The following is a 21,245-nucleotide window of genomic DNA, read 5'->3' as shown; positions in this document are numbered from 1 at the left end:
TCTGCTATTTTTTCTATAAATGTAACTAAAAATTCAGATTAATAAACCTGAATGTCTTAATAAAATGGGAATAATGTTAAGGAAACATTAAAATATCATACATTATTATAAACTAGCTATTTAAAAATGTGTCATGGAGCAGTTTTACCCTGCTCATTTTCTGGCCATATTTCCAGGATTTTTTTTTTTTCAGTAGATATCTGAATATAATTAGGTGGATTAGTTTTATCTTCTTTGGAAAAAGTAAACAGAGACAACTTGGCCCTCTCTGCCCTAAATATCCCCTTCCAAATATGCTGAAAAATCCATGCAGTTACGGTTACACTATAACCAGAGCAAGTTCAAAATTTGTTGTGAAAATAAGATATTAATCTGCAGCACATGGAAAGAAAATATTCTTTACTTTAAACAGAACAGAACTAATCTTAAAAGAATGTTTGAGTAGGCATACAGATGTTGGAGGCATACAGATTCAATCACATTTGCTGAAAGGAAAGAGTGCGCATTGCTTTAGTGCATCAATTAAAGGTGTCTGAACACATTAAACATTAGCAGGACAAATAATATTCCAAGAAACAGTTTATATCCACAAAGATGCAGGCACACACACACATACAAATGTGCATATGATTGATTTGTGCCGTTCATCTGCCCACTATAGCTATCACGAATCAGAATGTAGACTATTTGGCTGCATGCAATATCTACCATGAGCCTCTCAAACAACACACACAAACAATAGTGAAAACAGAGCATACAAACCTCATATAAAAAGACATTCTAAAAATTAAAAGATAGAAAAAAAATGGGATTTCAAAGTTACGAATCATTACAAAATATATACATACAATATATACACATACATAAACACACACGCATATATATAAACTCGTTCAGCAGACCTTATATATACATCTGTGTGCATATGTATCTGTATGTACATTATGTATACATTTCAAGCAATCTAGTCCAGGTGTTTGTATGTGGAACCTCACATACTGCAAAAAATAAATAAAACAAATCTAAATTTATGTAAATGCAGAAGTTCACGGAAGTGTTTGGATAATTTATAGGTAAATGCCAAATTAGTATATGATGATCAACTTAAGAGTGAAAGATCACCCAAAAATTTTAATTCTATCATTATTTGCTCACCCTCATGTCATTCTAAACTTGTATACATTTCTTCATATCTGAAGAACACAAAAGATGATATTTTGAATAATGTTGGTAACCAAACCTGGTGATCATTGACTTCTACTGTACATACAAAAACGACACAGACATTTCTCAAAATATCTTCTTTCATGTTCCACAGAAAAAGAAAAAAATCGTGCAGAATTGGAACAACATGACGGTGAATAACTGATGACAATTTTCATTTTTTTGAGTGAACTAAGCCTTTAAACCACTTTAATTGAATGTCTCTAAATGCGTGACCTGACCAGCATCACCTGTCATTAATCTTTTCATTGAGTGAGAAATACCTAAATGTGTCATGAATCAAACAGACGAGAGAAAAAGTGAGAAACAGAATTACCCTACAGCAATCTGGCCACGCATTCACGTAACAGTATTGTGATGGTAGCAAATGGGAAACAATGAGAGGGAAACCTACTAAAACAAATGCAACCCTGTAGTTATAGCCTTCTAAAAACAAAAAAAACAAAAAAAAAAACTACTTCGTCATGTCTCATCAAGTCCAATTTGCCTTGGGTTTATAGCTCTGTTGCCATGGCAGCATCCGTTCCTGCTTTGTCATGATGGTTAAAGTTCAAATCCCAAAGCCACAGGCTTACCCTGGTTGTCCCTCTCTACAAGACAAACCTCCTCAATTCTTTCTCTCTTGCTGCTGGCCACTCTTCCACTCCCTAAATCCCTTTATTTGTTCTCTCTATCCCTAAAAGCCCTGTGCTGCAGAATTAAAATTGTTGTTATTTGAGCCCGAGCAGCTATTGGGGTCAAAGGCGCAACCTGGAGGGCCCGGCGCCTGTCTGTCCCCGCTTCCTCCCTTTGTGGCTTCTCCCTCGAAACTTTTTTCTTCCAAGGGCTTCCCGATCCAGGCGCCATATCCATGTTGGTTCAGCGCCAGGAAGAACAGCCTCTTGGCATCCTGGAATGAAGTGGCGGCCATTTTAGCGTGGGCATAGGATGGTTGTGCCAGCAGATCGGCTCGGCCTGCATGCTGGCACAAAGCGTGGAAGAGACGGAACAGATTGGACTTGGAAACCTGCGATATCTCCATCTTGGGACTAGCATGAAAAGAGAAGAGAAGTCTAGGTGTTCGGGTGAAGTGCTTCGGGTAAATATTCAATTAGTGAGATTAGCTGGATTTCCTTTTTATCACTGTGAAATGTGACAGATGGGTCGGTCTCTCACCTGTCCACTTTGCCCTTGGTGCCATCCAGCACCTCCACGGTAAACTGGTCCGGGTGACTCCAGTTAACGCTGGACTCTTTGGTCTTACCTGTGTGGCGTGTGGAGTCATACACACTCACCCTGCCCACCTGCACCAACAATATGGAAATTAAGTGAAACCCAAGTAAAAACAAAACTTCCACAGAACTAAATGCAGTGTGTTTTGTGTGAGCGTACCTCAGGATGGTTAAGAGTAAAGTTTGCTGGTAAACTCTTTTTGAACGCATCCCCGTCTCTAGCCAATCGGCAGCATACTGCTCGAGTCAGGTGACCATGACTGTAGAGATACCCTGAACAAACACGTATCAAAAATAGTTTATGAATAAAGCTCTAACATTGAGACATTTAAATAATAATAATACATTGTATAACACATTATTATTATAGTAAATATTTAATAAATTAGATCAGATTTAAATAGTAATATGGTAATAAATTATTAATTTTAAAATGATATTTTACATATAATTTATGATTATAATTTTATAATGCATGATCTATTGTTATTATTACAGTAATATTTTAATACATTATAATTTCAATAATTTCTTAATATAATTTTTTTAAACAATTGTAGTAATACATTATGAATTTTAAAATGATAATGTACATGTGATTTGTTTTAATAATTTGATAAAATACATAGTATTTTCATATTTTATAATGAATTGTAAAATAATTACTTATTATGCTACACTTTATATAACTTAATTACTACTATTATTGTTATAGATAATAATAAACATACCAATATTTTGTATTTTTTGTAAATAATTTGACTATAAAAAAATGCTGATTATTAATAATGCATTTTAAAATGAATTCTAAATTACACAACTTAATTATTACTACTATTATTGTTACAGATATACATATATATATATATATTTTTTTTTTTTTATAATTCTAATACTACTATACATAAAATAAATACCAATAATAAAAATACATTTTATAATGAATTTGATATAATTATTAGACATGTTTATATTATTTAATCAGTTATTTTTACCTGATTATAAATCAGTTTCAATTAAACTGACCTTTAGGACTTGGATGTAAAGCCTTTACTGTAAATAGAACTAAATAAAACACACAAAAGACAGGCTTGAAAACACTGCACTTCATTACTCAAAGCATGGCAGGAGTGTTTACCAAGAGTGATAGAGCGCAAATACACAGGGTGGATGAAGTGGCTAAGGAGCGCCCCCTGTAAGCCGAGCACGTTCCAGCGCAGGATCTTGTCGCTGCAGCTCATGGTCCTCAGGCGCTCACCGTGCTGAATGCCATCCCATGTGGGCACAATATCACTGGACTCCACTGGGATGGTGCCTTCGCCTGAGAAAAGAAATGGGTGGGGAATCTTAGATCGTTCAAAATAATATGCAAGAACATATGAATTGACATAAGTAGAATCCCATAGGAGAAAACTTTTACACTGTCTACAGAAGCTCTAGCAAACTAGTAATTAGCTGTAAGCATAATCCGATTTATCGCTGGAGATTCAGAAAACTATGTCACAATACATCATGAGGCTGTTTTTTTTTTACTTCCTTGTCAGCAGTGTTAGACTCAGCACAACAGCTACCCAAGCACAACTGCCAACATCATGTGCCGACCTGTTAAGTTAAATCCACAGGAATACATCAGCTTATCAGCCAACCGTTTGGCCACGTAATAGCTTTTCTCCTATCCCACTAGACAATGGCAGTTTTGCCTGGCAAAATGTCACACTTACGTGGCTACAGAGATAACCATAACCAGATGGCACTGATGAACACTGCTGAGTTAATCCAACAGTTAGCGCACTAGAGTTAGTGTACCCGATGTCCTGGAATTATGCCACAGCATGTGTGTACAGTAGCAGTCCATTTAAAATCAGGAATTCCAAAGATAAATGTTATTTGGAGGGGTCTTTGAATTGAATTTTTAAGTGCAGATATCAAATCATTCAGAAGATCATGATTAATCTGAAAACCTTTATTTTAACGCCATAGATGGGGTTTACAGAGTTTTTTTGGTCTCTTACCATTCTCCACCTTGGTTCTGAGCTTGCCCTGTTTAACGTTCTCAAAGAGAGGCATGTGCTGAGAGCCGTTTAATTCTGCGGCCTCGCTGCATGACTTATCGAACAGAGCGCCATCGCCACATGGAGCAGTGCTGTGCGACAAAGAAAAGAGCACATGAAAGCAGTGTTATCCATGTTTGCAGATGAATCTCGGTTCTTAAACTAGCTTGGAGGAGAGGAAGTGCATGTCTTACCTAATATATAGATGAAAGGTGATGTCAGATTTGATCTTCAGCTTCCCATCGTCTGCCACCTCAAAAATAGTCTCATCACCAGGGCTTTCCCAATGCTTCATCAGCTCGCCGTACAAAAACCTGAGCCATACAGATTTTACAAACAAGACACGTTATTTAACAAAGATTTAAGTTATTCTGCTTTTAGGGCTGTTGGTGAAAATCAGTATATTTTTTGTAATAATAGTTAATAGATGGTGCTTTTTACACATCTCTCCCTCATTTTTTTCTAGATTTATTTAACTGTTAATATGAGTTATTTCAATATAAATATTTAATAAAAATAATAAGTCGATGTATTTTAAATATTTATTATTGCATATGTAATTAAAATATTATATATGTTAAAAATAAACTATATATTAATTTAGATATAAATTAATAATATATTTTAAATATACAATATTTGTGTATTTATAGCTATATTTTTATATATATTAAAACCAAACTATATATTAATATATAAAATGAATAATATATTTATAATATATAATTGTATTAGTTTACATTAATATGCGTCTATATTATTGCCATATGAGCACAAGTGGCTGCAGTCCTTAAGTTTTGCCTCTTTGTCGTCATCTCTGTTAGAAAACCTGCAATTGCAGCTGTTTGCGGGAATTATCTTCCTTGCGTGGGTTGTGAGTCGGCACGGTTCCAGCACGGATGAATCTAATGTTTTGAGGAGTATGCGTTTGTGGCAGTCAGTCACCGCACCGGTGTGGATATTTACTGTACTTCGCAATCACAGATTCTAGCCTACGTCTTGGAATATATGACCCAAATAAGAGTTTTCACCAGATATTGTCATCTGAACAAGTAACAAGTCTGCCATGTTTGTTCTGACCAACTAAGGAAAAAAGCATTACAATAAATCTCGCTACCAATGGTGATTAAATCCAAAGATCGGTTAGCTCATATCACATCAAACCGTGCAAATTATTATTATTGTTATGCTTTATTCTCAAATTATTAATGATAATATCAGCATTGCATGATTAGGAGTATAGTGTGTATTAGCATGTAGATTTCAATTTCTGCACAGTCTAATCTAATTGTCATATTCTACGAATTTCATATTAAGAAATTCTTTAAACCCAAAAAGCAAACTATGCTCCCTTCAAACTGGTTGTCTTTAAAATATAAATCTTGTGTAATCCCAGGTTATCTGTAATCAGAAGAACATTTAAAACTGAAATATAATTTAATTTCATTCACATGTTTCATAAACACAATCCTTTCTGGATTACAATCTGCCATCAAAATGATAAATTTAATTATTCAAGCTGCAGTGAGAAAAGGCTATAAACGATCCTGCACCTGCAGGATCCTCATATGCAATAGCCTATTAGCAAGGACAACTTCTTTATGTTTACAGAAGTGACGTAATGACGCAGCAGCATGCTCGATTTTCCCGCCAAAAACCTACCCGTACCATTCAAATTAGAAAACATTATTATAAGTTAACCGTTGTGAATCGGGCTAAAGTAAGGCGATGGTTTTGAACACTGGCTGGTTATGTACTAGCTCAAACACTGATTTCAGATCATTTTAAACCAAAAAAAGTTAATGACTGCAGCTTTAAATAACATTAATATATTTAATATATATTTCCAAATATATATTAATATATTTCCATTTATAACTCAAATGTACCATAATCATTGAAAGACAGAAAGAGAAAGACAGTAAGCATTCGAGCAGACATTCTGTCTGTCTCACAGTAACATCTGCAGAACACTAAATATAAAGTCAATATATTTATGAGATGCTGTGAAATAAGACTCCATCTTGAAGAATGGGACGGAAAAAGCTGTAGAATGAGAGGAAAAATGAATTATGCAATTCATGCTGCAAGCTGATACCGGATAAAGCCTCTTCTGGAGATGATTTCTGCGTGGCAGTCATTAACGGTGTCCCCTCGAAGACTAAGCTCCTCTGCCTTCACACAGCGGTTTCCTACAGGCGTAAGGCCACAACAATTACAGCACATCTCTAATTACAGTGCACACATCATGTTGGCTGTGTCTGTATTTAAGTTTATTTGTATGTCTGTACCTGTCCCGAGGCTGACAACTGTTCCGAGAGTATCTGATCCTTTCCGCATCACGATGGTAGCAAGAATCTTCCTACCCAGAAGGCTGTGCTGGATGCGTGCTGTGAGGGCATTAAAGCGCTGATGGCTTAGCATGGCGATCTGATCATGCATCGTACTGCCTGACACTGGCAGCTGAAACATACAAAATCAATTTTAATAATTGTCGCACATCTTTCTGGAATACTTATGATTGGTCAAGAGATAACATAGCACTGAATCACTGATACAGCAAACTGGTTTTATATAATAAATAACTTTAATAAATAAACAAACATGCACATTATTTATGGCATCGATAAAAAATATATTTATAAATATTTTAAGAAGTATAATTAAATGTAAATTCACACACGATAAAATTTGTGATAGTATCGTATCTGCACGGTGTTGTTTATGATGAGGGAATTCATGAGCACAAAGAATTCAATCACACTAAAGTCCGGACTTTCCAGCGCCTCCGATAATCGATCGGACGTTTTCGAAACGTTTCGATCGAACGTTTTCAGCGCTGACTAATCGATGCATCTCTGATTGGCCATTCTAAGCTCAATGGAAACGCACGTGAAAAACAAAATCTGTTGCAGTGTGCACAAATCAAAATGTAATTCCACGAATAGACACTTTCCATTAATTTTTACATTTTGTTTTAATCGCAACAGCCGCAATCAATTGTTTAACTGTGTAGGGGCAATTTTTGCCCCTCTATCTTTAATTTGTGACATTTTTGCCACAAGCCCCTGTTAATTTCCAACCTTGCCACATATAAATGTATGCGTTTAGTACATGTAAAAACCTTTCAAATAGGACCCAAAATTAACATTTGTTTTGGCGAGTAAATATGACTGAATTCCACAAAATTCAGAAATTCTAAAAAAATTTACAATTCAAAGTTTTCTTACACAGAAAAGCTATTGTAAACTGCAACATAATAGTCAAATTGCAGGAACAGGAACAACACTTAGCAATGTAAATGTGCGCAAAAAACTTACGCAACATTGTCTTTCCATCAGAAGCTTATCTATATAGCAAAAACCCACCAATTAAATTTGGTACTGCTTTCAAATATTACGACCCCTCAATATTTAATAGCACTTTGTTAATCAGAAGTTAATGCATAGTTAAAAGCTACTGCTAGTTTTATTATGGACTTTTATTAAAGTTGCTGCACGTTTAATACCTCCGGCGTGAGCTCTCCAGTACGTGCTGCTTTCTCTGCTTCTCCAATGAGCACTCGAAGAGCAGCGTCCGCTGCCTCCTGCTTCCCCTGCTTTTTATTACTAGCACAAACTGCAGGAAACCACCGCCCTCCCAATTTAGCCTGGTATGTAAACCTAAAAAGAGAGAGAGGTAAGTTGATTTAGTCTTTTTAATGTGTGGCCGTGCAGCAGGGAGTCACACACTGAGATGGGAATCCTGCTGCTTTTGTGATAAGAACATAAAGATCACAAAAACATGACCGAGAGAAAGAGTGCGCATGTACTTGGGCTCGTGCGAGGGTCCGGACTGGCCCACCAGGCGGATCTCAGCAGCGAAGCCTCGAGCACGGGCATACTCGAGCAGGCCGGACACAGCGTTGTTGTTCAGGTAGTTGATAAGGTCACCCACACCTGCTTCATGGGCCGCCTGGAGCTCAGCTGCTGTCAGAGCGGGTAGCGAGGGGCATGCGGGAATCGCTGGCTGAGACTCATTGTCTCCCAGAGGGCAGAAAGTACCTGGAGGCTAAAAGAGAAAGACTGGGTTTAATCTACCAGCACACAAAATTCTCCTTTTCCTGTCTTTCAAATAGTCCTCTTTTCATTCTTGTACTGTCTCCAAACTACTCTTCACCTTATTGAGATGTAGTAGTCCATCTCCCATTAGCTCTTTCACGGCCTCCTCCGCAGCCAGCTGCTTCGCTGCTTTCTTACTGGGTGCTGAGGCTTCTGGGAAGAGACGCTCCCCAACCTTTACGCGGAACATAAACCTGACACAGGAAGTGAAGGAAAAAACAAGAAAGATGGTGAGAGAAAGAAGTGAAAATGACAAATCAGTCAGTTGACACGGTCTTTTAAAATCTAACGAGGCAGTTCTTTTCTATTGAGCTCTGAATTCTCCAATCAGTTTGAATAGTTTCACACAGAACAGAATGAAATGGCTACAACTGAATAAATCAGCACATTAGAATGATTTCTGAAAGATCACAGTTGTCTTTTGTAACTACCTCTGCATCTTCAACTGTATAACAATTTGTTGCTGCAGTAAAGCACACTGAAACATTGAGAATGACAGAAATAAAAAATGTGAAATTATGCATACAAGCATGCTGTCAATTCATGATTTTGCCTACTAGAGCCAAGAAATATTTTTGTCTGGTAATGCTAATTTGGCAGGCAATGATACATTTACATCAAGGCCAGTAATCAGAGCCACTCTTTTACTAAAGGCCATGAATATCCACTGAGACATGAGAGAACTGTATATGAATGTTTGTGGAGGCTTTCCTGAATTAAATCCAATACCAAGATTTCTCATTTAATCTGCTGTACAAGAAATTACATTCATCAATTTTGTTTTCAATCTGCTATTCACATCGAATATCTGAAAAAAAATACAGCTACCCCATCTGGAGAACTGCAACTTACTGCTCATAAAGTAAAATAAAAGCTTTTCTTCAACAGAGATCAAGTTTCACTGATCTGTCTGTGTTTTGTGTTGTAAATTAGGGTGTGCATTGCTACACCTGTACAACCTTTAGAAGCTGCAAATTTGTCTATAAAATCATATTGCATTTTGAAATGCAATAACACATTTAACATTTCATATTGCTGCTGCTTAGATATTAAGGGTAAAAAAAAAACACACTAAAAATTACATTGGGAAATCATTGAAAAAAATAAATCATCATCATCAAAGGCCACACATCTGAAAAAAGTTAATTTGGCAAAAATATACAGGGACACCTTTTGAGTTTTTGTGAGCGTCCGACAATATATTTTTAATAAGCACCCTATTTCAAATTTTTAACTCAGACCAGCTCTTGAGATTTGCGCAGCTCTCAGGTTTGCGTAAAATGCTCGGCGATCACTGCAAACGCTCAGATTATATATTCATTTAATTAAATATTCAGTTTAATAATCCTCCTTTTTTTATGTTGTTTAATAATTTCTCAACATTTTGGACGAGGATTACACAAAGCAGACATTGTATTTTATAGGCAGCAAAGTCACACCGTAGGGGCAAAGGGAATTAAGGACACAGAAGAACACAGATGGCAAGAAAAGGGGAACAGAAAACGAGTCTGGGAAGAGAAAAGAATAGCATTACCAAAACAACAACATAAAGCTCAGTAGGTTCAGTAACTGCAAAAAGGGGAAATGGTAAAATATGTAAAAAAAGAAAGAAAAGGAGAGTAAAGGACTTTAAGAGGGAGAGCAAGAGTGAGAGAGGATAGTACAGAAGGTGCATGGAGAATGTGCGGAGAATGTGAGAACAGCAAGGGGACAGAAGTGCCTGGAAAACACATCAGGACAAAAAGCATGTGACTTTCTGTAGCAGGATTAAAGAGATGTAACCTAAAGTCCTTTACTGTGGGATGTGTTTTACCGTGGATCATGGGGTGGCCCGTCCTGTCCGGTCTTGATAAATTGGATGGCATGCCCACTGCGCTGGCTATGCTCCATTAGGACAGATACAGGGTTCTTTCCTCCAGGTAAAGACCGAGACAGAGCCTGGGGTGGAGTATCCATATCACCCTTTAGAAATGAGACAGAGAAACTAAATGTATTTTTATATACAAGTTACAGGTACACAGCATATCAAAACTGCTATGAGAGATTAAATGATTAGGTTTCATGCAACTTTGACAATGAAAACCAAAAACAAACATACTAGCATTTCATCTGCCAGGTCAGTGATTGACTCAGCTCCCTCAACGTTCGGTTCTTCCTCTTCTCCATCACCTGCTCCTTCCATCTCCTTCCAAAGAATCTTCAGGGTTATGGCTGCAGCATCTTTTTTGGCCACTTTTTTGTTTGGACCCTCAGCCGTTGGAAACCTACGACCATCTAGCATGACCTGCATCCGAAACCTGAAGACGAAAAGAAAAACCTCAAACTATAAATCCATGAAAACACAGTTACTGTGTTTCTACTAATTCTTAATCATGCAACCCCATTTCACCTAAATTCACTAGCAAGAGAACTTCTGTAGCATCTCCAAAAAGCCTTGGCTGGTTCACCAATTTTTAAATGAATCACTGCTGTGTAGCAGCTTTCCAAACATACTCGCTTCCAAAAAAGCCAGAGGCTTTAACACAGAAAAACTAATGCTCATATGCACCCGTAAACAAGCTTCTCATCAACTAACCTGGGGTCATGTGAGGGTCCGGACTGGTCCAGAAGTAGGAATTCACAAGTGTGTCCAAGATGCTGAGCAAACTCCATCAGTCCGCTAACTGGGTTCTTACTGCGGGCCTCTTTCAGTTTCTGCGATCTGCTTGACTCCAGGCTTTGGGCCGGGTGAAGGGGAGCAGCCAATGAAATGGCAACCTCGGAGCGAATCGTGTTTAGGAATTCTGGAATGTCGTCAGAGGCCCACTGTGAACGTTCTCCTCCATTACTGGCCATATCTTGATAGTAGAACTGATGGGGAGGAGGTTGGAAGTAGTGGGGTGGAAAGGAAAGTTCACTGGGCTTGCGTGGCATCGCCTCAAGGCCAGGCATGTCAAGCTCTGTGATGCCATGTGTGTTGTTGCCTAAAATCTCATCCAATAGATTTTCACCCCCATCCATCGGCTCTGCTGCGGTACCACCTGAAAACTCAAGTCTATAATTTGCGTTTGTAATCGTTTCTGCTGCAAAGTTCAACATCTCTGCACTGTTTTCATCCCGTTTTGCAGTTGCAGTGGCTTTTCGTTGGCGGTCCATCTTTTCCTGCCGGTGTACACTAAGCGACCAGGTAGGTGGTGTAACTTCAGAGTCACGCCTTACGTCACCTTGTTTCTCCATTGAATAGAGTGTGGGATTAACCTGCTTGGCACTTCTCAGGCCAAGGTTCTTGGCAATCACAAGCGCATTGCTTGTACCTGCTTCGTAGAGGTACTGTAGGATCTTTTCTTTGCTATCTTTAGTATCGGCCATTGTTGGCAAGGTTACTGACTGCACAGCAGGTAAAAGAGTCTTTTGAACCTGGTCAGGACGCAACGTTTCACAGGTATCTTCACCTTCTGAGTCCTCTGACTGGTCAGTGGAATCGCTGTCAGCCTCAACAAGGATCTGTGATGCAGAGGGAGCACTGGTGCTGATGAGATCCCCTGTGGCCTCTTGGTTTATGGATGACTTCTGACCTGGCTTTGTCTCAGAATCCTTTGAAGACTGCGTTTGTTCTCTCTCTTTGATGGGCTCACTGTCCTCTTCCTTGCGGAGTCTCCACAGAGGAGGAATCTCACCTTGTTTTACTGCTTGGTTTGTACTTAAGAGGGCATATAAAGCCCTATTAACAATCTTCTTGGGAAGGCCAAGCTTTTTACCCAAGGCCCTGGCCTGAACGGTCTCGTCTGGCCCGAGTGACGTCAAAAAAGCGAGGACCTGTTGCTGGATCTCAGGGGTCAAATACAGAGACTCTCTGACCGAGCCAGGAGAACTGGAAACCTTGCTGGCAAGGCTACTGCAGGACGAGGTGTCAGAGGTGTCTACCCTTGTTACCCGGTCACCCAAACTCAGACTATGAAGGCCCGAGGACACATTATCTACCTGTGTATTCCAGTAGTGCTTAGTGTATTGATTTGGATAATACTGTTCCTTCTGGAGATAGTGATTCCAGTGTGACCTTCTCTTAGGTCCAGGTGTATTTCCGAAGTTCTGCTCCCTTTGCCAGTTTCCTCGGCCTCTGCCGTAACAGTCTCTTCTTCCAAAACTGCTACCACTTGATTTGAAGTCACGATAACCTGCCTGGTACTGGATAGGCCCAGTAGAGACCTCTTCCCTTCGGCTGGAGGTTTGGGATCCAAGCTGGGGCACTTTAAACCGCGGAGCCTGTGCACTCTGCCCCCTGAGGAACTGCACCTGGTGTTGTCGGAAGCTTAGACTATTTGAGTCGAAGATCTGATTACTGCCGTGCTGTGGGGATGCCCACAGGGGTGGATCAGAGGGGCTAGGGGGAAAAGGACGACCACGTGGAGGCACGCCAGGAGCACCCGGGCGAGTGGAGTAAAGGGAAGGGTGCGGATAGCTGTCAGATACAGAGTCTGGGCTTTGGACACGAGGGCCTCGTGGGTGACCAGTGGTTTGATGGGAATGAAACTGAGGTTTTCCCTGTTGGGGAGGGAGAGAGAATCGCTGGCAATCTTTGTGAAACCCTCCTCTACCTCTGCTCATAGCGCAGGGGTGGGGGCGAGAAGGGAGTAGCGTCGGGCTTGGTGGATGGGATGTGTGCACGTGTTAGGATGAGTCTCAGCTGACTGGATGTAACGTCACAACAATACCAAAGGCTTAGTCTGTGCACTGCTTCTGCAGAGAGACGGAGAACAACAGAGAAATCCATGAAAGAATGCAAAGGGGATACAGGCTTTCTGATGTTGCAGTGTCACAGTACAGACACACAAATCCCATCTGCACATTTCTTGGCAACCCAGTAGACTGTAATTTGAGGACTTGGTAAAAGGCTCACTGATTAATTATTCATGCTTATTGTGACACAACCAATTTATTTCTGGCTTAGCGAGTAATTTGCGGATCCTTATGGTGAGGGAAAGTGGTCATGGGTATTAGAGGAAAGCACTTTACGAAGAGTAAAGCATTTTTTTACTAAACTGGCAAAACTTTGCGAGATGTCAGTGAACCTAACACTAGTTTAGAAAATGCAGTACACTCAACAGCTGAGTGTAGGTTTGGTGTACATCACTGCGAGTTTAAAATAAGCTTATTAAGACTCTACACTCCTCATAATACAAAAGGTCAATGGGCAGCACTTAGCCAGCAAATTCATTATTTTTAATGGATTCAGGCAACAATAGCTCAGAAAAATAGCAAGGTTATGACACATTACATAAGACATAACAAAAAAGCTGAATGTGAGAGCTACATTTATAACCACATACTTCTTCCACTTTACTATTTGTTAGACACCAGTGTGCTAGGGCTGTAATGGTTCAAGTTTTTTCACGGTTCGGTGCGTATTTTGGAGTAATGATTCTGGTACAGTCCAGTTAAGAGGGCAAGGGTGGTGGGGGAGTATTCTTAAAGTGCAAGTAGAAATTTCCATAAGAATATTAATTTGTTAATAAACATTTAACAAGGCTCGAAATTGCGACCATTTTGGTCGCATATGCTCCCGAAATTTAATCTGTGCGACCTCAAAATATATTGGGAGCATTTGTGCGAGTGCATATAATTGTTGTCGTGCGACCTGCTTTAATTTAATACGGTGACCTGTCTGCTGTTCTATGAAACATTAGGCTACATTAGGCTTAATATTAGCCGTCAATCACCCAGTCACTGCTTTCCGCTGTCAAGTGACAGGGAGCTAACTACCGCGGGGAATGTAAAGGGCTGAAGAAGAGAGAGAATAAAAACATAAACACTGACAGATTTCTTTTGTGAACCACCTAAAGTTACAAATAATGGTGATGGTGATGGTGATAGCGATCATGTGGTGAATGTTGATCCACCAGCCGAATAGAAGGCATACAGTTTTCGGAGAGAGTGGTTGAAAGACTTCTAGTGGCTCCGCTATGAAAATGGTTCTATGCACTGCATTCACTGTAAAGCCTGTGGGACGGAGTTTGCAGGTAACAGGGTTCGCCACCGAATCTACACATTTCGTAATTGTTGTTTTACAATGTGCGGTTTGACATTATCGAGTATATTGCAAAATCCAAACAAAACACACCTACAGAGAGTGCACGCATACATTACGTGAAGTCTATTAGGTTAGATTAGTGCGCTTGCGCATTTAGAGTGCGTTCTTTCACAGCATGATTCACAGTCTATTAAAATGCATCACAAAATTCAAGATATGGGGTCTTTACATCATTTCATATAGTTCAGGGGTAGGCAACGTCAGTCCTGGAGTGCCGATGTCCTGCAGAGTTTAGCTCCAACCCTGAAAAAAAACCTCACTTGTCTGTAGCCTCAGTAATCTTGAAGACCTTGATTAGCTTGTTCAGGTGTGTTTGATTAGGGTTAGAGCTAAACTCTGCAGGACAGCGGCACTCCGACGTTGCCTATCCCTGAAATAGTTAATCAATATTACAAGAAGAGTGCTGTTTCCTCCAAAAATCAGCATGATTACAAATGTGATATTGATTTTACACCAGTTCAATAAAAAAAATAAGTTAATATTAAGAGACTTACGTTTTAGTCACTATATTGCCTGTTTTTGCTCTATTTCGCCAACAAAAATAATTCCAAGCACAGTCACAGCGCTGTTTTGCGTCTCTGAGCAACATGAGGGTGTTTCCTTCCTGAATGAATCATTTGTTAAATGATTCGGGTCAATCGCAATGACATACTTATTAACAGTGACTTGCTGCCACCTGCTGGCAGTTTTAATTTCACATTTAAAGTTTCAAATATTTCAGATATCAGTATTCAACGTTTTATGCTTACAATATTAAAATATTATTTATGCATGTGTAACTGCAGGCTAAATACATTCATGTCCTGCATTAATCAGTGTGTAAATGCATCTAAATGCCATTTCAGATGCAGCTTCTGTGTTTCCTCTGCATTGCAAAGATGAATTTTGTTGATTGATACTTTCAGTTGCTTGATAACAGCCCAAATGTCTTATTATGATTGATTGACTGATTAAATATAAGAATTTGACTCAAATGATAATGCACAATTTTAGAAAAAATGGCTTTACGGTAAAAATGACCATAAAAGGTAAAAATCTATTTAAACTTATTGGAAAAGATTAATTTCTGTCACTGGTGTGAACTAACCACCACACAGAATATGAATAGGATTGGATAGGAATAGGAGTCAGCTGTCCACTGTAGTCCTTAAGATATCAGCACAGTAACACTCAGTCAAATTATTGTTATCGATAAAATCCCAGAAAATAGAGATATAATTTTTTGTCAATATCGCACACCCCTAGCTGCCAGTCGTTCGTTGCAACTGGCAGAGCTGAATGTAAAATTTAACACTGCATACACCATCCTAACCCTCGCCAAAGAAGAGCTTAACTTTAGGTTGTTTACAAAAGAAATCTGTCAGTTTTCTTTTCATTTTCTCTCTTCTTCAGCCCTTTCTTTTTCTTGCGGTAGTTAGTGGAAAGCAGTGACTGAGTGATTGACAGCTAATATTAACCAATATAAAATCTGCATTAAAGTTAAAAATGTAAGGATAAAATCTGTTAATATATCATTTGTAGTTGTGATGCTCCTACATTTTTGGTGAGTGCTCCTACATTTTTGAAGTTGGGAGCACCAGTGCTACCAAGTAAAAAAAGTTAATTTCGAGCCCTGTTTAACCAGTTTACCTTAACTTAAAAAAGAATTTTTTTCATTACTAAATTAACATTTTAACTTAAAAACACCTGCATTCTTTTGCTACACCCAGGCCTAAGTATTTTAAATTGCATACTTGTGTGCTCTACACTGCCAAAAATATAAAAGTTAAACAGCACTTTTAACAATAAAAAGGAACAGTTTGAAAGCAGCAGAAGAGGTTAAAAACCACAAATTATAGGTAATAAATATAAACAAAGGCACAATATAAGTGTCAACTGGTCAGAGGTTGAAAGTTCTGCAGGAACACATTCTCAGTCTTCTGAACATAGTAACACGTTAGTGTCACGTTACTGACTATAATCTCATTACAGTTGATATTCTTCAAAGAAATAAAATAAGGTAAATTTGAAGTCCAACAGCAAATATATATTTGTATTTGCTTTCCTCTCAATAACAAAATAAACAACACAAAAATTACAGCAAAAACAGCAGTTACAAAAGCATCCGATCATAGCGATGTGGATATGCTGTGCAATTAGGCACTCCAGTCAAGTCACGACAGGTCACATTTATGTAGCGTTTCATGCAATAGATTGTTTTAAAAGCAAGCAGCTTTACAGTATTAACCATGAAAAAGTGACAGTGTAGCTTTCAGTTAAAATTACAACTTTTTACCTTTTTTTACCTTTTTATTAGTGAATCCCAAAAAAATCTAAACATTAGTGATGTGTGCAAAGATTAAAGCTTGATCTCACTGTTGATCACACTGGACTGTTATGATTATCATAATATAAAATAGGCCTATTTTAAGAGAGATAATGTTGTGAATAAAAAAAAATATATATATATATATATGAGAGAGAGAGAGAGAACTGTTACACCCCTACAGTGTACAATTAAATATTTAAACTTCTATATATAAGAATCACATAACTGATCTCACAGCCTTCCACCAAATACCAACACAGACAAGAGGCAATTCCACACAGAGCCCGGCTTACTGTGACCCTGATGCAGCTTCAAACGTAACTCCAGACATAACAGCTCACTCTCTAAATAAACTGAAGCGAGAGAGAAAGTGATTCTGCTCGCTCACATTCCACGTGCTGCTCCATGTGCATTAAGAAAGGATACTTGTGGATATTGGAGTTTTGGTGTTCTTTTATCGGTTTCCTATATAAAAAGTGGCCATCCATAAAAAAATATTCTGTATTAACTTATATCAGAAGATAATTCTATTAAATCACGGTACTTACATGGTATTTTAAAGAACACCATGATCTTACCACTTGTTCACAGTTTACACGAACAAAAAAAAGTACAGTAACAAATATATTTAAAATGGTTTAGCTTGGAAGATCCTGTAGAAAGCGTAGAGTAGAAAAGTTTTTAAAAGTCTTTAAAACTGTGCACTGAAGTAGATGTGTTATTGAAAAGAATGTTGCACTTACATCACTTATTTTATTTTAAAGCAGAAAATGAATATGGTTTACAATATAGGGGAATGATTTAAGTGTTGCGTGATTTTTATACATTAACGCAATATGATTAAAAAAAATCATTCATGTGCATAGAGATTGCATAAGCCATTTCTAACCAACAAAACAACTGCATATCCTCTACACAAATTACTTTTCAAGCTCTCAAGATTTTTAAACACTTCCATAACTTTGGAAAATTGGTCTAAACTCACAATTTTAAAATTCCCTCATATTTCCAGGTTTTCTGTGACCGTGGGAAGTTGACAACCCTGCATACAACAGATTTATTATATCACCCAAAGGCACAAGTGGGACCTAAAAAGATGAAAATAGCAAGGTGCTTATTACAAAACTCTTGTATCTAAAGCCGTTAAATCTTTACAGTGATTCACAATTCCTAGTTCTAGTTCAGATTCTGCAGTTCAGTCACTTTGACAGCTTAGAACAATATATAACCTACATGAGTAAAATCCCATTCAGAAGAACCCAACCCAAGAGATCATATGAAAAAGTTATACATACCTCAAAAACAACTGAAGGTAAGAGATAAATAAACGTGATGCAGACTACCCAAATGAGGCCCAAACTCGTGCACTGACTAAACACTGTTCCGCATGAAAGCTGAACTTGAACTAGACCGCTCACACTCCAGCAACTCGCGGTCTCCGTTCGTCTCAACGAACTCCACTATACGAGATGATCCTGAGACTTGTCTTATTGCTTTTGGAAAGCGTGTTGGAAAAGCGGTATCAGCAATGAAAGGAAAAAGAAAACGCGCGTAAATGCGGAATGTTGCGAACTAGGCACAGATCACGTTGGGTTTCGCTTTCCATTCTTCTCCTCAAGCTCTCAAACTGCTACTAGCAACTTACGCGCAACACGCATGTCTCTGACCTGACAGCAGGGGGCGCCACTAGTCAAAAGCTGCATTAACATATTACATCTTCACAAACTGTAATTACACAATTTAATTATAATTCTATGACTGCTGAGTAAAACGTGTCAGAAAATGTATCTATAAATACCGTGCAATCATCCATACGTATATAAATATTGAAAGAACGCATGCGGGACGACTGTATTCATATTACTGCATATCAGTTAACAGCACGACATATTAATACTGCATCGCACTACTCATTTTATCATAGCCGTTGAACTACTGGTTTCGTTTCAGATTTCACCAGCCAGCAGACTGAAAGCAAGCCTCCACCTGCGACCCTCCCAGATGCATAATACATGAGGTTACAGTACCGTGACCGAAATGAAACTGCACTGCAGTTCATAACCTCCTACCGAAGCCTGAAGCGCAAAACAACCTCTTCAGAAGCGCCTGAGTCTGAGGATGCGCGTGCCTCGACTTCGCTCCCCTAAAAGAAAAAGTCCGAAAGAATACAGGTCGTGTACGGACAAATGTCCCCCAGAAGCGCTTAATAGCCCAGTTTATCCAATACACACAGTCACGCAAAGTTGCAACTTTTGTAGCTCAGGGCTTTAGGACACACAGCATCAAAGACACTGCTTTCATCACCATATTCAGGAGATGATGTAGGCTATAACGGTGTTCTTTCATGCTCATTTTAATCTATTATTAATATTATATGCATCTTTGTTATTTTTTCCGTCACTGCATTGTGTGTGTTTTGATGCATTGTCAAACTAAGAAAAATATCAATATCGTCATACTTTTTGTTACAGTACCTCTGTCAGAATTGGAATATTACAACACACAAATCAATCATTTCAATAAATAAATGCATCTAGTCATTGACCTAATAGATATTAGACTAACGTACATAAGTTACATCGATGAAAATGAGCAAGTTAGCGTTAAATTCAAAAGGCCCGTAGAAAAAACACTGGTATTATGATTTCATAGAAATTTTTTTTTTTGGTCTTGTTCAACACATGTCTTTATTAATAAGTAGCCCTGTCCATAATCTTCCTTAGCAAGTTTCAACAAGCCCTTTAAGTTCAAAAATGGAAAACTACGTTGCAAGGACATCGGAGGTTGATCATCTTACACTAATACATCGCTGCAAGCAACGTTAAGAAAATACAACCCGCTACTAAGCATTAGCTTCTCTTTAATTCACCTGCAAGCATGCAACAGCATAATACTATAAGAGCCTAGATGAGAAAACCGTGTACTGAAAGGATTTGGTATTTAACGCGACAGCCAGCGGTCGGAAAAGCTTTGAGGCGTCTCTCTCACGCGAGCACAATCCAGTTCCCATTCCGTTCCGGAAACGCAATCAAATCCCAAATAATACACAGCTATGTACATTTCAGGGAGTAAATATACTTACATGCGCAGACGACGTACACAATCCTGCAAACGTCCCTGCGAGAGGCCACATGCAGATAGAAAACACAGCGCTGGTGAATGACAATGAAATATGGCGCGTGGCTGCGAGTGAGTTTTTGACGCTCTCTGATGACGTAGCTAGCATTTCGCAAGAAACCGCAATGTGATCCTAAAAGCACGATCGGGTTTTTGAAATATGAAATCTCTGGAAATCGCCAAAATATTCTATAATTTCTCAAAACAGATGTTCAAGCAATGCAGACTAATGGATAAATAGAAAAATATCAGAATTTTCGTGTCAAAATATTTTTTAAACGCGGTTGCAATTATTAGCTAATGACGTGTAACTGTTAAATCTTGCAATTATTTCACTGTACATTGCTGTTCTTGTTGTGGTCAAAATGTAATAGTTTTGCAGCACTGCAACAGTTACATGGTTTTATGATAAAGACACAGTATGACATAATGTTCAGATGTCAGACAAGACTGCAAATTTGACTTTGTATTAAACTTGATATTTATGTATTTATTAAACTAGTTCAACTTGGAGTGAGGTGATTCATATATTTTTTTGTATTACGAATTATAAATATATATACACACACATACATGTATATAACCCCCCCTCCCGAAACCGCTGTGGGAATTCTCACTCCAAGTTGAACTAGTTTAATAAATACATAAATATCAAGTTTAAAATCATACAAAGTCAAATTTGGCCGGTTATGAATAATATAATAAACTTAGTAAGTGACCAAAAGATTAAACCAACTAAATATCTGAATACATTTGATTTAAATAAAAAAAAATGGATTTAAATAATTTATATACAAACCCGATTCCAAAAAAGTTGGGACACTGTACAAATTGTGAATAAAAACAGAATGCAATGATGTGGAAGTTTCAAATTTCAATATTTTATTCAGAATACAACATAGATGACATATCAAATGTTTAAACTGAGAAAATGTATCATTTTAAGGGAAAAATAAGTTGATTTTAAATTTCATGGCATCAACACATCTCAAAAAAGTTGGGACAAGGCCATGTTTACCACTGTGTGGCATCCCCTCTTCTTTTTATAACAGTCTGCAAACATCTGGGGACTGAGGAGACAAGTTGCTCAAGTTTAAGAATAGGAATGTTGTCCCATTCTTGTCTAATACAGGCTTCTCTAAACAAAAAATCAATTTGAAATCAATT

General features: G+C 38.2%; 1 protein-coding gene across 2 annotated transcripts; it reads right to left on the bottom strand.

Moving 5' to 3' along the window:
- Positions 1-1,337: 1,337 nt before the first annotated feature.
- Positions 1,338-20,164, bottom strand: LOC107595045 (double-stranded RNA-specific adenosine deaminase-like). 2 transcript variants are annotated; one of them, XM_016285321.1, is made up of 15 exons: positions 20,044-20,164; positions 11,162-13,302; positions 10,685-10,883; positions 10,400-10,548; positions 8,645-8,780; positions 8,298-8,536; positions 7,995-8,148; positions 6,778-6,949; positions 6,585-6,678; positions 4,681-4,800; positions 4,448-4,578; positions 3,574-3,756; positions 2,596-2,708; positions 2,380-2,507; positions 1,338-2,252 (listed from the first exon to the last, which is right to left on the bottom strand). In XM_016285321.1, the coding sequence occupies exons 2-15, from the start codon at positions 13,168-13,170 to the stop codon at positions 1,901-1,903; spliced, it is 4,179 nt and encodes a 1,392-aa protein (XP_016140807.1). In that variant the 5' UTR covers positions 13,171-13,302; positions 20,044-20,164; the 3' UTR covers positions 1,338-1,900. The 2 variants fall into 2 exon arrangements, with proteins under 2 accessions (XP_016140807.1, XP_016140816.1); XM_016285330.1 differs by lacking the exon at positions 20,044-20,164 and adding an exon at positions 18,257-18,536.
- Between the last annotated feature and the right edge of the window lie 1,081 nt (positions 20,165-21,245).

The sequence above is a fragment of the Sinocyclocheilus grahami genome, unplaced genomic scaffold, assembly GCF_001515645.1.
Source record: "Sinocyclocheilus grahami isolate Dianchi unplaced genomic scaffold, SAMN03320097.WGS_v1.1 scaffold11.1, whole genome shotgun sequence".
Taxonomy (NCBI): Eukaryota; Metazoa; Chordata; class Actinopteri; order Cypriniformes; family Cyprinidae; genus Sinocyclocheilus; species Sinocyclocheilus grahami.
This window is presented reverse-complemented; position numbering and strand designations above follow the sequence as displayed.

Excerpts from the sequence above, each read along its gene's own strand:
- LOC107595045 (XM_016285321.1), bottom strand. The coding sequence starts at position 13,170 with ATGAGCAGAGGTAGAGGAGGGTTTCACAAAGATTGCCAGCGATTCTCT. Across the intron at positions 10,884-11,161 it reads GGACCCTCACATGACCCCAG|GTTTCGGATGCAGGTCATGC; the intron begins GTTAGTTGATGA and ends TTTCGTCTTCAG. Across the intron at positions 2,253-2,379 it reads ACCAAGGGCAAAGTGGACAG|TCCCAAGATGGAGATATCGC; the intron begins GTGAGAGACCGA and ends TTTTCATGCTAG.